The following is a 16,295-nucleotide window of genomic DNA, read 5'->3' as shown; positions in this document are numbered from 1 at the left end:
ACTTCTGTTGCAGATGTTCTTCAACTGGTCTAGTTTCTGCATTTTATTACTTAGTGTAAATCAAAAATTAGCAAATAATTAAAAACACTGGTTGCAATAATTATGTCCTGGTTTTAGTCCAGACAATATTTATTCAGCCCTTTTAAAGAGATATTCGACATATACATTGACAGATCAGGAGAAGTCTGTAGTAATAACTGGGTATCTCTACAATATTCACATATTTTAGTCAAAAATAACAGATGCGCTTTCCCACATGCTCAGTGTTAGATGGAAAGGGAATGTGGTATGCACAGCAGCACTCCTTGTGAATTTCTTCTTCTCTTTCAATCAAAAGACATTTCAGATTCAATGAGGCATCCCGAGTTTATGTCGGACCATAAGATACTAGAAAGAAAGGAACAGAGAATAGAATTGATACTTTTCAATTATACCCATTAAGTGTAATAGGACTACACAATGAGGACAGCACATTAAGAAGCAGGGCTAGACTGGAACAAAAATTCAGGCTGGGAATTTAAATGCAGAGCAGCCTAATATTAAAGGGGTTTTGTGTCAACACCAATGACATACACACACTTCCCAAAGTGGGCATGTCAGTTTGATTCTTCTCCAGGGCAGCCAGCTCATGGTTTGTGGCTATGCAGCCCATATTAAGCAAACTGCGATGAAATGTGTGTTCTATATATAAATAACTAAAAATACTTGTGTCTGCACTTAGTCAATATAACCCTTATCCCCATATAGGAACTCTTACATAAAATCTGTGTGGTACAGATTTATGTGGGGATAAGTGTTTTTGAATACATTTACAGTACTATACTATATTCCTTTTTGTATCTTTTAAGGTGGCTCCATTGTATATATCCATCAGTCAGAGGATACTTTGTGGCTCTGGACAGTGGGACGCAAATTAAAACCCTGCCATTTATTTTACCATTTTGAATATCCTTTTTATTGGCAAACTACAGAACTGACACATGCTTGTTCTTTTAATTGGTTTATGGTTTTATTTTTATCTATTGCCACCTATTTTGCACTCTCTTATATCTACAATTTACCTTTCTATCATGGCCAGCATTAAGTTTTTCAGAAATTTGAGCTGTGTTAACTCTTCTGTGTAATCAGACCAAACGGCTCCTATGTGCTTCAAGAGTTGTGGGCGCCCATGACCCTGTCGCTGGTTCACCAGTTGTCCTTCCTTGCACTACTTTTAGTAGGTATTAACCACTGCACACCGGGATCATGATTTGTCGTTTTGGAGCTGCTCCGACTCAGTCGTCTAGACATCACTATTTGGCCCTTGTCAAAGTCACTCAGATCTTTTCGCTTGCCCATTTTTCCTGCTTCCAAAACATGAAATTCAAGAACTGACTGTTCACTTGCTGCCTAATATATCCCAACCCATTGACAGGTGCCAGTGTAAGGATTAAATCACCGGTCAGTGGTTTTAATGTTGTGGCTGATCAGTGTAAAGCATTTGAGCATGCTAGGGATCCAGACTGTCCATTTAAGATTAGTGAAAAGGGGTAGGGGGGGTCTTGACTGCCAAGACTTGAGCCCTGTGCCAAAATCACTTAAATTGTTACCTTGGAAGCTCATTGCTTTATAATCCTTGGCACGGGTGCCTTCGTGAACCCACCAAGCTTGAACAGTGTTCTTTTCACCCATCGTGGCAAGCTTGTTTGGCAGTGAGTTGTCTATCTAGGGGCTGGGGTATGGAGGAAGTAGACGATCCTCGGGTCCTGTGTTCCCTGGGAGAAGGCTACATCTGATTGGCCTCGCCCCCCCACTTCCTGATGGCAGATGCGGGTCGTTCGGCAGTGGCATGTGGCGGGCAGCGGGTCAATGGGATGTTCTTGAAGCCTTCGACTCTTTAGGTGCAAACATTTGCTTGATGCTCAAATCCCGACAGAAGTCTGCAAAACGAGCGCTTCTATCCCAGCAGGCTATGCGGACACCTCACCCAGTTGGTCAGGGCCCTACTACAGCAGTGGATGAATTACCAAAGCTTCAAAAGTATACACCACTGACCGTCTCTAGGAGAGCTCTCAAAGGGTTAATCCCCTTGGACCACCTCCACTTTACAGAAGCCTACATTTGGGAAATGTGCTTGGAAGGTACTGTGCCCTAGTTCACCTATTATCCTGGTGACTGGTTAGTGGCAGTTTCCTGACCCGTTTATCCTCTGTGGGAACCTGGGACTCTGGAGGCCTTCTTGGGGACTGAAAGGGACTCGCCAAACGTTTGGGAATTGGCGAATTCCTAGTATCTACTTCAGCCTGGATACATACAAGAAGGGCACTCACTGGTCACCAAGGTTCGGTAACTTTACAGTATCACCGATTCAGTCCTCATCCGGCCTTTCATCAGTCTGGATATGGATATCTATCTATATATCTATATCTATATCTATATCTATATCTATATATATCTATATATATATATATATATATATATATATATATATATATATTTATTTTTTTCCCATGTATGCGGCTTTATATTCTTGACACTGGTTTATTTTTGGTATGCATTATACTGTTTTATCGATTCTATATGTATGTTGATTCTACACATGTAGTGTTTTTAATGTTAATCCCCCTAGTTTTTTCCGATTGCAGCCCAGTTGGGCTTACAACAACAAATCACGTATTAGTATCACTTTCCCTATTACAGACAGAGGAGGAAGGGAAACTGCACACATTCCATTCGGTAGCTTTAAAATCCTTCTTGAGCTCGGAACATAACATCGGTAAAAAGGCTCTCAAGTATAGAAATAAAGGTGATAAATAGGAAGAAGAATATTTGTGGGCATGCCCAATAAATAAATATATGCTGCTTATGCGAAGGCACAGAGTTTTGTTGGACGTATATGAAATGGCTGAAAGAGAGTGGCCGGATTATAAAAGGAGAGAATCTAAGGCATTAGAAGATTTAGCAAGAAAAAATAAAATAACTCACATTTTTTCGGCTTGTAATAGCTTGTTGCACCCACAACATCTCCATGGCAAGGTGGCTCCGATGTTGTCTCAGCTCATGCAGATTATTTAATGGTATTCCTTTAAAGATATTGGAAAATATTTTACTCTATTTGCTACAAAGACAGGAGAATGAAAAAAATATATGTCCACGTTTTCCCTATTGCTATGAAAACCATGGAAACCTTTAGACTACATAAACAACAACTGCAATTATGCTTGTAGACTTAAGCGTCAGATTTAGTCACAAAATGTCAAGTTAACCTGGGTTTTGATGAGTAGGTACTAGAAATAACTAAGCAGGTTTGCTCAGAACCTGCAAACATTCATAGGTCAATATCTACTCGTTACAATTATGGTGGAAGCTGTGTCCTGCAGCTTCGAGGTAGAATTGAGAAGCCTGCTGAGTTTAGATGAGGCAACTAATTAAATGATGCATGTGCAATTACGTATAAGTAGAATGAGGAAGGCCTTGGCCCCCAAGATCATAGAAGAGCATTTGGAATCTGATTAAAACATATGTGGTGACCCTGTGCACGCATCCAACCTTCCCCACAGGAAAGCATTGACTCAGTGCTTTCCTATGGTGGTTTCTATGTCACAAAATCGTGTTTAACTGCATCAGAAGTGTCTCTGGTGGCTGTCAGAAAGAGCCATTGAACATGGACTTAACCCTGCAATGTAAACATTATAGTTTCTAAAAAACCTGCAATGTTGTATATTGCAGGGTTAAACCTAAAGAAACACTGCACCCAGGTCACTTCATTGAGTGGCCTGGGTGACTTTAGTGGTTCTTTAATGAAGTGGTCTGAGTTCTGTGTACCTGTCATTTTAGCCATTTATGTTTACATTGCAGTCCATTGCAATGTTTCCATTACACCTATAGTGGCTGCCTCCATGAGCAGCATTGGACTGGATGAGAAGAGAAAGAAGTCATGCCGGAGGGATGTCATGGGAGGAGGAGTGGGTGGCTGGAACAAGTGAGTCAAAGCACCAAGAAAAAGGGTAGTAAAAACTCTTTTCCTTTTTTAGACCCCTAAACCTAAATTGAGATGAGACCACTAAAGCATTAAGAACACATGTTTGTATTCCTAAGAATGTAGTGTTCCTTTAATTGAAAGGGAAGAGCATGAATTCTTAAAAATGAACTATATTTTAATTACATTATTTTATCTTCATAAGCTTTATGCTAATGATACAATGATTCCTACTAGTGCTCTGCTTTGATGCAACCCCTGCCACAACACTTGCTGCAAATGCACAAATCTGATTGGCCAATGCTTCCCTATGAGAAAATTAATTACAAGAGAACTATAATTGCCTCATACTGAGAGAGGAAGCTTGACCGACATGGAGGCGTCCCAATCCTATATTAAAGTGCATTCTCATGAAATAGACACGTCATAGGGACACTATAGTCACCACAAACACTACAGCTTAATGTAGTGGTTCTGGTGTATGTAGCCTGTCTCTGCAGGCTTTTCAAAGTAAATGCTGCCTTTTCAGAGAAAAGGTAGTGTTTACATTGCTGCCTAGTAACACTTCTAGTGGCAATCACTCAGACGGCCACTAGTGAGCTTCCTAGTCCAGTGCTGTACAGTGTGCAGCATTGACGCTCAGCATCTCCACAATCTGCATGGATACATTAAATGTTTTTTTTCCTAGGGATAAAAATGTACAGACATTTTACATTTACATTTGGATTTTTAATGTACAATTGCCATTGGTGTAATCATCAACAATTTGTACCTCTCTTTATCCATTCAATGCTAGAGAACATTAATAAAATAACATATATAACATCAATGCTAGAGAACATTAATAAAATAACATATGATATAGATCTGAAAGTTAGCATTGAAATACTAACAAGCAATTCACAGTGTAAATAAGGTAATGGAGAGTAAGGCACACAGGTCACCCTAGATTTATAACAATATCACAAAAATAAATCTTTGTTCTCAACTGTTCTCACTTGGAATGTTACCAATCTTTTTTTTTTTTTTGCATCTTAATAGAAAGAAGATTAAAGGACCACTATATAGTCCTTAGGTCACCCCCATCCCCAACCCATTCAGCCACTTACCTTTATCCAGCACTAGAGTCTGGATTAACCCTGCAATGTAAACATAGCAGTTTCTCTAAAACTTGGGGGACCTGGCACGCAGACCACTTCATTGAGCTGAAGTGGTCTGGGTGACTATAGTGGTCCTTTAAATAAAGTGAACTAGCTAGGAATAATTACATGTACTTAGAAAATACAAGTACAATACACAACAGTAGCCAAGTTCTTTAACGTTGTCCTTCTCACCTGTTTCCAGCACTTTTCCATTCTGAATAGTTTGTCTGCTCCAATTCAGGAATCCTTGCCTTTGGTTAAGCGACACTTTAGCTTTTGAGCTTTGACTTCTATCATTTGACACTTCAAGTTTGGTGTCATCCAGGTACGCTAAATTCTCAGGACCAATCCAATCCAGGCAGCGGTCCTTCTCTTGGGTACTCCCAGTCATGCATATACTATTCACTTGGTCAGAAGCCAATAGGAAGCTGTCACACTCACCATTAGTTTCAAACATGTACTTATCCCTCTCTTCATTAGCCAGGTGTCTCTCTTTGCCTTTATCAGCCTCTAGGCTACATCCTGTTCTCCAAGTTAGGTCTCTTTCCGGCCCAGCTAGTTCCCTCTCCAGTCCAGGTCTAGCTAGGTCTTTCTCTTGTCCTGCTATGTTTTGCTCTGATTGATTACAAGAATGGCCACCCTCTGAGTTTTTGTTCTGTAGATACTTGTGGTCTATAAATGCATCAGTGGAAGACGGATGTCTTAGATTTATGTTCTCAATGTTTTCTGAAGACTCATGTATACATGCATCATTGTGAATATTGTGCATGTTTCGACAGTTCAGTTCCTTCTTGGTAATTCCCTAATAGAAAGACAATAATTCAGAGTCTGTCAAGTAAGACACTAAAAGCTCTAGATGTACGTCACCTTCTTAGTAAGTTAAGACAATACTAACCGGTTGGATGAACTGTGGTATGGAGACTGGACCTTTCTCCCAAAGCAGGGTTCTCTCTTCTCCCTCAATCTCTCTTGCAATTGCTGCATATTCCTTCTGCACAATATGCATCTTCTGACGCACTAGAAAACCACGCACATAGGCCTGTGAGCATCAATCACATAGAAAATTAAAAATAAATAGTTATGTAAGTGAAAGCACAACTAAACCATGAATCAGAAGGCAACATGCCTTCTCCTAGCTTACCAAATACCTTAATTTGTGTTTTATCATAAATTAAGCTATTAATGGTCGCATGACAGGCTATCTCACAAAAAGCTCTGTTCACAAAAGATCCCTCCAATCCTTAAACAAATACCAAGTATAAATTCCCTATACAATTACAGTTTCAACTCTAAACTAGCTTTCTTTATATCTCAGGCAAAGGAACTTGCTCAAAACCTGAACCTCTTCAATATGGCTTATGTTCTTGTTTCTAAACTGAAACTACTGTGACTGCATGGACACATCTTTAAAACTTGCTAAATTCAGTTCTCTACACAAGTTTATCTTCAGTTCTGTGCACTAATTCACCTTGAGCTTTCTGCTGCTTATGACAGTGTGGACCACTGCCATCTTCTCAACCTTCATAACTCGGTGTTTCGTTACATATTGGTTTTAGTTTCATCTCACCCACTGTCCTCTGTAGTACCTCTTTCAATGGCAATAAAATAACTTCATCACCTGTAATCTTTTAACATCCCAATATAATTCTCTTACTCTGAGAATTGTTTCTGACCCTAACTAGTTCACTCACTTCCTTAATGTAACTTAATGTAACTAACTTGTACACTTGTGCATCCTTACAACACATGCACATCAGGAGAGAGACCGTGAAAAATGCTAGTTATGATAAAAGGATGTAGGTGAAAGTGAGACCGACAGGGTAATTTACTAAAGTGAGAATTCAAAGTGAATTTCAAATTTAAGGTCAAAATAACCAAACTAGAAAAAATCTCTAAGGCTGCAATACTTTCAGTTTGGCTGTTCTAGCCTTAAAGGGACTCTCCAGGCACCAAAACAACTTAATCTTAATTAATTTGTTAGGGTGTGAGGAGGCCATTGGAGGCACTCTTACCTCAAGGGATTAAACCACACTAGAACGGTTTAACTCCATAGTTGTCTCCAGCGGCGATGTACACTCCTCCCCTAGCGGCATCTGGCTTCTGAATTTTCAGATTCAGAAAGTGCAGAGTGCCGCTGGGCCAGGGCGCCGCTGACTGACTTCAAGAACGGTTTAACCTCTTGAGGTAGGAATGCCTCCAGGGTCCTCCTGACACCAAAACAACTTCATTAACTTCAACATGAAGTTGTTTTGGTGCCTGGAGTGTCTCTTTAAGTTTTAAATTCACTTTGAATTATCACTTTACTAAATAACACTTGTAACGGCACCCCCAGGCATAAAAGGGGTTAAAGCCGTTTAGTAGATCTTCCCCTTCCAGAGATACAGGCAAAGCTACTGCAGAACACCAAACTCCCGAACTGGATACAAAATAGCACTCCACCTCCCGAACTGGAACCTCACAAATAGCTGCTAGCAGACGAACAGGAAAAGCAGACAATCAGCTTACACTCCTGGCAATCAGTCTCTAACAGCATACAGTAAATCTCCCCAAGAACGAGACAAGGCTCCGTGTTGAGGGTCAAGCAGTGGTCTGTCTGTTTTAATTAACACTCACAGACTTTTATGCAAGTCCCCATGCGAGGGGACATCCCACAGGGAGGGACAACATGTAACCAATGCTGTACAGTAAAACATAAAACACACCCAGAACAAACACATAAAATCCTCCCCTCTGCCTGTGATATAATTACTGAACACAATGGGTTAATGTAATTTATCACAGGCAGGAAAAATACAGTTTTTACAGCATATTCATAACTTCTAAAATATACATCACATTCACATAAAAATCCCTATAACACTGTATATAGGCTCCCTATAACACTGTATATAGCCTCCCTATAACACTGTATATAGGCTCCCTATAACACTGTATATAGGCTCCCTATAACACTGTATATAGCCTCCCTATAACACTGTATATAGCCTCCCTATAACACTGTTTATAGCCTCCCTATAACACTGTATATAGCCTCCCTATAACACTGCATATAGCCTCCCTATAACACTGCATATAGCCTCCCTATAACACTGCATATAGCCTCCCTATAACACTGCATATAGCCTCCCTATAACACTGCATATAGCCTCCCTATAACACTGCATATAGCCTCCCTATAACACTGCATATAGCCTCCCTATAACACTGCATATAGCCTCCCTATAACACTGCATATAGCCTCCCTATAACACTGCATATAGCCTCCCTATAACACTGTTTATAGCCTCCCTATAACACTGCATATAGGCTCCCTATAACACTGCATACAGGCTCCCTATAACACTGCATATAGCCTCCCTATAACACTGCATATAGCCTCCCTATAACACTGCATATAGCCTCCCTATAACACTGTATATAGGCTCCCTATAACACTGCATATAGGCTCCCTATAACACTGTATATAGCCTCCCTATAACACTGTATATAGCCTCCCTATAACACTGTTTATAGCCTCCCTATAACACTGTATATAGCCTCCCTATAACACTGTTTATAGCCATCCTATAACACTGTTTATAGCCTCCCTATAACACTGTATATAGCCTCCCTATAACACTGTATATAGCCTCCCTATAACACTGCATATAGCCTCCCTATAACACTGCATATAGCCTCCCTATAACACTGCATATAGGCTCCCTATAACACTGCATACAGCCTCCCTATAACACTGCATACAGCCTCCCTATAACACTGCATATAGCCTCCCTATAACACTGTATATAGCCTCCCTATAACACTGTATATAGCCTCCCTATAACACTGTTTATAGCCTCCCTATAACACTGTTTATAGCCTCCCTATAACACTGTATATAGCCTCCCTATAACACTGTATATAGCCTCCCTATAACACTGCATATAGCCTCCCTATAACACTGCATATAGCCTCCCTATAACACTGCATATAGCCTCCCTATAACACTGCATATAGGCTCCCTATAACACTGCATACAGGCTCCCTATAACACTGCATACAGCCTCCCTATAACACTGCATATAGCCTCCCTATAACACTGTATATAGCCTCCCTATAACACTGTATATAGCCTCCCTATAACACTGTATATAGCCTCCCTATAACACTGTTTATAGCCTCCCTATAACACTGTATATAGCCTCCCTATAACACTGCATATAGCCTCCCTATAACACTGCATATAGCCTCCCTATAACACTGCATATAGCCTCCCTATAACACTGCATACAGGCTCCCTATAACACTGCATATAGCCTCCCTATAACACTGTATATAGCCTCCCTATAACACTGTATATAGGCTCCCTATAACACTGTATATAGCCTCCCTATAACACTGTATATAGCCTCCCTATAGCACTGTATATAGCCTCCATATAACACTGTATATAGCCTCCCTATAACACTGCATATATTCTCCATATAATAGTCTGTATAGTCTCCGTGAATAACATAACTCGGGTTAGACTGAACAGACCCCATTTCTCTGAGCAGTGTGAGCATGGAGAGAGGAGCCTGGCCGGGTTACACAGGGTTATTATTATATTTGTGTGTGCCTCCCTCACTGTCCCTGTTTGTAATGTCTCCTGCTGACTCTCTTCTGTCCACAAGCAGTACATTAGCAATTCTCCCGGCTGACAATCTCACCTGCACTATTTTTACATAATGCACATTTCTCTCATCTTCCTCCATCTTTCAACCGTCGTTTCCTTAGCAACCCGGCGCCTTCCAGTGACGTATAAAACTAGGCGACATCTGTTCTACGTGTTTGTAAATCAATTCATTGAACGTCACGTCGCCACCTGCTGGCTGGCGCTAGCATTACAAGCTGGAACCCTTACATCCTGAAAATTACACACACAAGAAAACAACACCAATTATTAGAGAGTTTGTTATAAACCAATGAAAAGAGAGACTGGGCGTACAAAAGCTCCCTCCTCCTTCCATACATCAGTCTGGTTTTAAATCAATGGCAAAATATATGAGTGTGGAGTTTTTGCTGCCATAAAAAATAGCCAGGGAAAGAAATGTACAGGTATGTATGGAATACATTGTTCTTATTCCTGGCTAATCAGGACAACATCACTTATGGGTAATACCCAAGCTCAAATTAACCCCTTCAAGACTCCGTCATCCTGGGGATACCCTTAACGATGGGTGACGGACCTTGTCCGTCATGCGGTAAAATTAACCCACGATCGCTGGGTTAATGTTGCTCTGGTCTGCCTCTGTATTAGAGGCAGACCGGGAGCCCCCGATATTGCTGCCCCAGCACCTTTTACTCACTCTGACAGGCTGTCAGAGTGAGCACATGTGCTCCATATACTCACCTTCCGCCTCCCTGCACTTCCGGGTTCACTGTGAAGTGCAGGGAGACGGATCATCACTGATCTTGTCCGTGTTAGAAAAAAAAATAAAGTTAATTTAAAATCCCACCCCCAATTACCCCTTTTTTATTCTTTATTTATTTGTGCTTGGTATAACATGTCAACAGAAACATTTGGAGACGGTGTTGCAGTTTGGTTTCAAGCAGATCAATGGGTAGAGAACCACTACCCAGGCCAGACTAGTAGTAGAAAAACTCGCTGACACCGAAGACCTTAGGTCTGAACCTGCAAGACATGAACATCGCCCTGACATTCCCCAGCGTAGGGAAATACTACCCGCTAAATGCCTAGATACAGGACAGGAATCACACCCGCCACAATGGGTGTCCCAGAATAGCTATCACAATCACACGTAAGGGGGAACGGCCCGTCTACACACTTGTTATGGGACCTGCGAGTCCGACCTGAAACGTTTGCTGAAAGATGTTGGGTGACTTGCACGTCACGACTGTTGTTATCCGAATCTACTTCACGTTCGAGTAGTACTTGGAAAGTTTCATTAGCGGACCTGCGTGTCCATATTAACAACTGCATATAAATTTGAAAACCATGAATAAAAACGTAATTTACAAAAACCCCTTCAGTAACTTACCAGAGGCAGCGACGATGTCCCATGTTTTTAGAGGTATGATTCTTTAGACTCTCATCTTTAAAACTCTCTATTTTTTATTGTTTCTACAAAATGGTTTATTTTCTTATGTATTACAGATACGTCTAGTCTTGTCTAAAAGCCAGTTCCAAAGCTAAACATCTCTGTTGTAGTGAATGCTCTACTCCTTTACCAGATGGTTTTAAAAGGAAAGTCTGTAATGTTTGCTCTTCCTTGACGCTAGAAAAATCCAAGCAACAAGAAATTAAATCCTTTTTATTTTGGTTTCAGGATAATCTGGCCCAGACATTTGAGTCTTTTAAAGAGCTGGCTCAGACTTCTCCTGTAAAAGCTACTAAACATAAGTCTAAAAGGAAGAGAACTCCATCTAGTTCAGAACTATCCTCGGGTGAATGTTCTTTTTCTTATTCAGAATCCTCTAGCGATTCTTCTGTTACTGAGGTTGGATCTCCTCATGATGAGTTGAGAACATTTATTAAAGAGGTTAATGTTATCCTTTCTTATGAAACGGTAGATAAATCCAAGGGTAAAGCACTTCCAGTCCAACAAAAAATGCTGGATTTAATATTCAGAGAATGGAAGAACCCTGAGAAAAGGGCTTTTGTCTCCAGACATTTTAAAAGTATTGTTAAAATAGAGGAGGAAAATAAATGGGAAGAATTGCAGGTAGTTGATGTACAAGTGGCTCAATTGTCTAAAAAAACTACCATACCTATTGGTGAAGTTTCTGGTCTGAAAGACCCTATGGATAAGAGGGCTGAAACTTCCAGCAGAAGGGCTTATCAGGCTGCAGGTTTTCAGGCTAAAGCAGCATTAGCCGGGGCTTCAGTGGTGAGAGCTCAGAATCTTTGGCTTAACACTTTGGAAGATGGTCTGGGTGATAACCAAGACAAAGGTCTTTCCCTCCTGTTCCAGAATTTAAGGTTGTCTAATGAGTACCTTATGGATATTGTCACGGAGGTGATAAAGCTTTCGGCTCATGTCATGGGTTTGACATCTGTTGCCCGAAGGGCACTGTGGCTTGCCACTGTGCTTCTTCAAACCTACTGATGGGAACAGCTACGTCCATAGACGCAGCTGCCACCATCAGCCTTGGTTGAAGGGCATTACTAAGGGACAACTTACCCGAGTAAGAAGGAATTGCTCACACACTGGAGACTTTCAGATACAGGCTCAACATATTGCTGACAAGTTGGTTAAGAAAGGTTATAACCAAAAACAGATAAATAGAGAAATTCATATGATGTCTAAAAGAAATAAAAATGAACTCTTAGTGGACGGCCCTAGTAGAAAGAAAAAAGAGGAAGATTTCAAACAAGCTTTTTTCACACAATACAATGTGGACCATCCAAAAATCAAAAGGAGTCTACATAAATATTGGCCAATTTTGTTGGAAGATCCCATTTTGGGGGAACATCTATCCAAAAGGCCAAAAATCATCTATAGAAAAAAACAGAACCTTAAGAATCTATTAGCCCCAAGCTATGCTCTAAGAAATGTTTTTAAAAATAACACAAAAGGGTTTAAAGGTTTTAGGGGTTGCAAAAGTTGCAAAGCCTGTTCACAAGTGAATACGGATAAAGTCACAACATTCAGTAGTTTTGTGACAGGGAAACAGTTTTCTATCAAATCAGAGATTGGCTGCCGCTCGACCTGTGTGGTATATCTCCTTCAGTGTCCATGCGGTAGCCAATACATTGGCCGCACAAAAAGATGTTTGAAAATAAGATTTCTGGAACATATAAATAATATAAAGAAGAAATTGGACACCCATTCAGTTCCCCTTCATTGCAATGGTTGTCCATTATTCAGTTTAAAGGGATTACGTTGCATAGGGATAGAACAGATACAACCACATTGGAGAGGGGGTAACAAAGAGAAAAGGTTGGCCCAAAGAGAATCTTATTGGATCCATAGATTACGTACTCTTACACCAAGGGGTCTAAACGTGGATATGGATATTGTCTGTTTTTTGAATTAATGAATTGAGAAGATGTCTATGTCCCAGGAAAAACATATAGTATATTATAATTTAAATATTTAATAATAGGAACACTGGTTTAGAGGCTAAGGAGTGTTATAATTACAATTTCTATTTCACTGTTCAGGATGGAACAAATATCAAAAGTTCAATTAGTCATGTCACTTTATAAAATATGGATTGAACGAATATTAAATGTTCAATTAGTTATGCCACTTTATACAATATGGATTTGTAATTGAATATATAAATAAATATTCATGTCACTTTACACAAAATGATTTTGCAACTGATATGTGGTTTTCATGTCACTTTAATGGTTTGTTATGTTAAAATATGGTTATGAGTATATGCATCTCTTAATCATTAATTATTATTACTATTATTATTTTTGCAAAGTTATGATAGACATTATGAATGACCAACTTAGATAGGAAGTTGTGTGTCATTCATTTATTTCCTATTATGTCTTAAATTAACTATCATTATTATTATTTTTTTATATCTATATAGAGGACACATTATTACCATTTCTATTATGTTTTAGATGAAAAGATAGTTTCTAACAGTCTTATATCTTGCAGTTACGTATACATTAATATCTGGTATAAGAAAAGCTCTCCCCTAGGCTGTTTCTATGCTGTGGAACGCACAGCCATTTTTCCATTCCAAGCATGGAACGCATGATGATCACGTGATGATACACGTGACGCATGCGTCACAGATGACGAATGCGGAAGTGGACGAAAATTTGAACGGACCCGGCTTTTCATTGCGGCAAAGCGGTCACACCTGAAGGAGAATACCTTGACGAATTGGAACTGCAGGATTGGAAGACACCCACTATTCCACCAATGACTTTAAGGGACTAGCCCTATATAAGATGTTTCAATGTTAGTGTGTTTAGGATGCTGCTTTGATTTTATGTACCTGTTGAATATTAATCATTGAAAGAGGTCCCTGAGGAAGTCCTTTTGCACAAGGACGAAACGCGTAGGACCAGCATCTCTTTCTTAATTTGCTTTTATGATTTTTATCATATACCTTTCTACAAGTGAATAAATTGCCATTGAAGTATTCTGTTTGGTTTGCTGTCTGTGAAATTCCTGGCTGACCCGGATACCCCATTGGCTATCACTCGAGGAGGGAGTTTTTAAAGGACCATACCCCCCTTTTTCCATCAAGGGGAGGCACCCATAACACGCTTTATTTTTCCTGGAATATGTGAGTGCATTCTAATCATTGGAAGCTTTATTACAGTTTTTAAGCAATATTTGCACTATGTTTTGTCCTCTATTATAGGTACACTTACAGAATCCCCAAATACCCTATCTATCATACACTGTGGCTTAAGGCCTGGACAGCAGACACTGCATCAAAACCTGCATTATGTGAACTGCCTTTGGAGAAGAAAAAGTTGTTTGGTTCTCCTTTAGAAGAGTTAATCCGACAGATGTCGGAAACCAAGAAGGCCCTGCCTCAAGACAGGAAATATGCCTGGAAACCCAGGTATAGAAATTTCCAGTTCAAAAACCATAGGGGTTTTCAAGAAAAGAAAATGGTATAGGCTATATACCAACAAGTGGAGCGCTATTACAATATGAATAGTAAAGGGATACACTCACCCCATTCAGTACAGTGACAATCTGGAAGTATACGCTTGAGTATGCATAAAAAGGGAAATAAGGAAAAACAATATATAGTGCAGATGGTTTTCAAATGGAAATGAGTGATAGTAGAAAATTGTTGAACCACTCACATGGACTGGAGCCTATATAGTATTGGCTCCATAAATAAATCCTTTTTGCTTTTTGGGCAGCAACACACCCCCTGTCCCGAATGATATTCCTCCAGGGATATAAAACAAGAAAGAGACAAACCAGCTGAGTAGTACTGTATGAAGACGTAAATATAGTCTTGGTGGTAATGGTTATGCTCACCTTTAACAGAGCCCTGGATTCCCGGCTCTGAGGTTGATTGACAGTGTGCTACTTTTGTTTGGATAGCACTCCCCAAATTTGGTTCCTGATGGCTAGAAAGGACTTTTAGGACTGGGGTCTACTGTTCACAGCTCCCTGCCACACCTTTGCTCAGGAGAGATAACAGAAGCTTCTGTAAGAAGTAGTGGAGGTGTAGAGCTAGGTTTTTTCGTCAACAAAGAAAAAAATCCAAGATTTGACACACAAAAAGACCCAATGTCTGACAGAAACAAATGTTACTGACGCCATCAGAGTGGGCGGAAGGTTGCAAGGTTTTGTTCACAGATGGAGGGAGACCACTACAAATCCATGGATTCTGAATCTGGTGCAAAAAGGATACCAAATAAATTTTTTAGATGTTCCAAGACCAAGTTTCCTTGTCTCCTCCTACCGGTTAAAAACCAAGCCCTTTTTTTCTGCCACGGTCTCCCTATTAAGAAAGGTGTGGTAGAAAGGATTCCAACTTCCCAAGTATATCAAGGGGTATACTCCCAGTTGTTCCTAGTCCCAAAACCGGACATGTCTTTTCGTCCAATCTTGGATCTAAAAAACCTGAACAAACTCATTCCTTACCAACATTTCAGAATGGAGACTATAGCGTCTGTCACTCATATCCTTCAAAAAGGAGATTTCATGGCAACTTTAGATCTAAAGGATGCCTACCTGCATATTGCTATGGATGTGAAATCAAGAAAATACCTGATGTTTGCTATAAGGAAAGGGAAAAAGGTCCATCATTTCCAATTCAGAGACCTTCCATTCGGGCTAGCTTCAGCACCCAGGATTTTTACAAAGGTCCTCACACCTGTCACAGCTTTTTTAAGGATGCAAGGAATCACAGTAGGCAGACTGGTTAGTAAAGGCAGATTCAAGAGGCGCTCTAGAGTCAGATTTGGCCTATATGCTAGAAATCCTGGAAGAACATGGTTGGATTATCAACCTAGAAAAATCACACCTTACCCCTACGAGGTCTATCCTGTTTCTAGGGTTTTTGATCAAGTCAGAGACTCTGTTGGTTCATCTGACAAGAGGTCAAAGAAGGAGATGTCAGAATGTTCGGTGAGGAAAGCCATGCAGGTTTTAGGTCATCTGACCTCTACAATCCCGGCAGTAAAATGGGCCAAAGCAGAATCAAGGCCCTTACAGTGGAAAATTCTTGTCCAATGGTCAAAGAAGGAAGAAGACTTGGATGCATTA

General features: G+C 40.2%; 1 protein-coding gene across 1 annotated transcript; it reads right to left on the bottom strand.

Moving 5' to 3' along the window:
- Positions 1 to 100: 100 nt before the first annotated feature.
- IQCC (IQ motif containing C) lies at positions 101 to 9,866 on the bottom strand. Its single transcript, XM_063444544.1, has 5 exons — positions 9,789 to 9,866; positions 5,996 to 6,139; positions 5,293 to 5,902; positions 2,965 to 3,062; positions 101 to 387 (listed from the first exon to the last, which is right to left on the bottom strand). The coding sequence occupies exons 1-5, from the start codon at positions 9,831 to 9,833 to the stop codon at positions 349 to 351; spliced, it is 936 nt and encodes a 311-aa protein (XP_063300614.1). The 5' UTR covers positions 9,834 to 9,866; the 3' UTR covers positions 101 to 348.
- Positions 9,867 to 16,295: the final 6,429 nt, after the last annotated feature.

The sequence above is a fragment of the Pelobates fuscus genome, chromosome 1 (assembly GCF_036172605.1).
Source record: "Pelobates fuscus isolate aPelFus1 chromosome 1, aPelFus1.pri, whole genome shotgun sequence".
Lineage (NCBI taxonomy): Eukaryota > Metazoa > Chordata > Amphibia > Anura > Pelobatidae > Pelobates > Pelobates fuscus.
The sequence above is the reverse complement of the archived record's forward strand: the minus strand, read 5'-3'. Positions and strand labels throughout refer to the sequence as shown.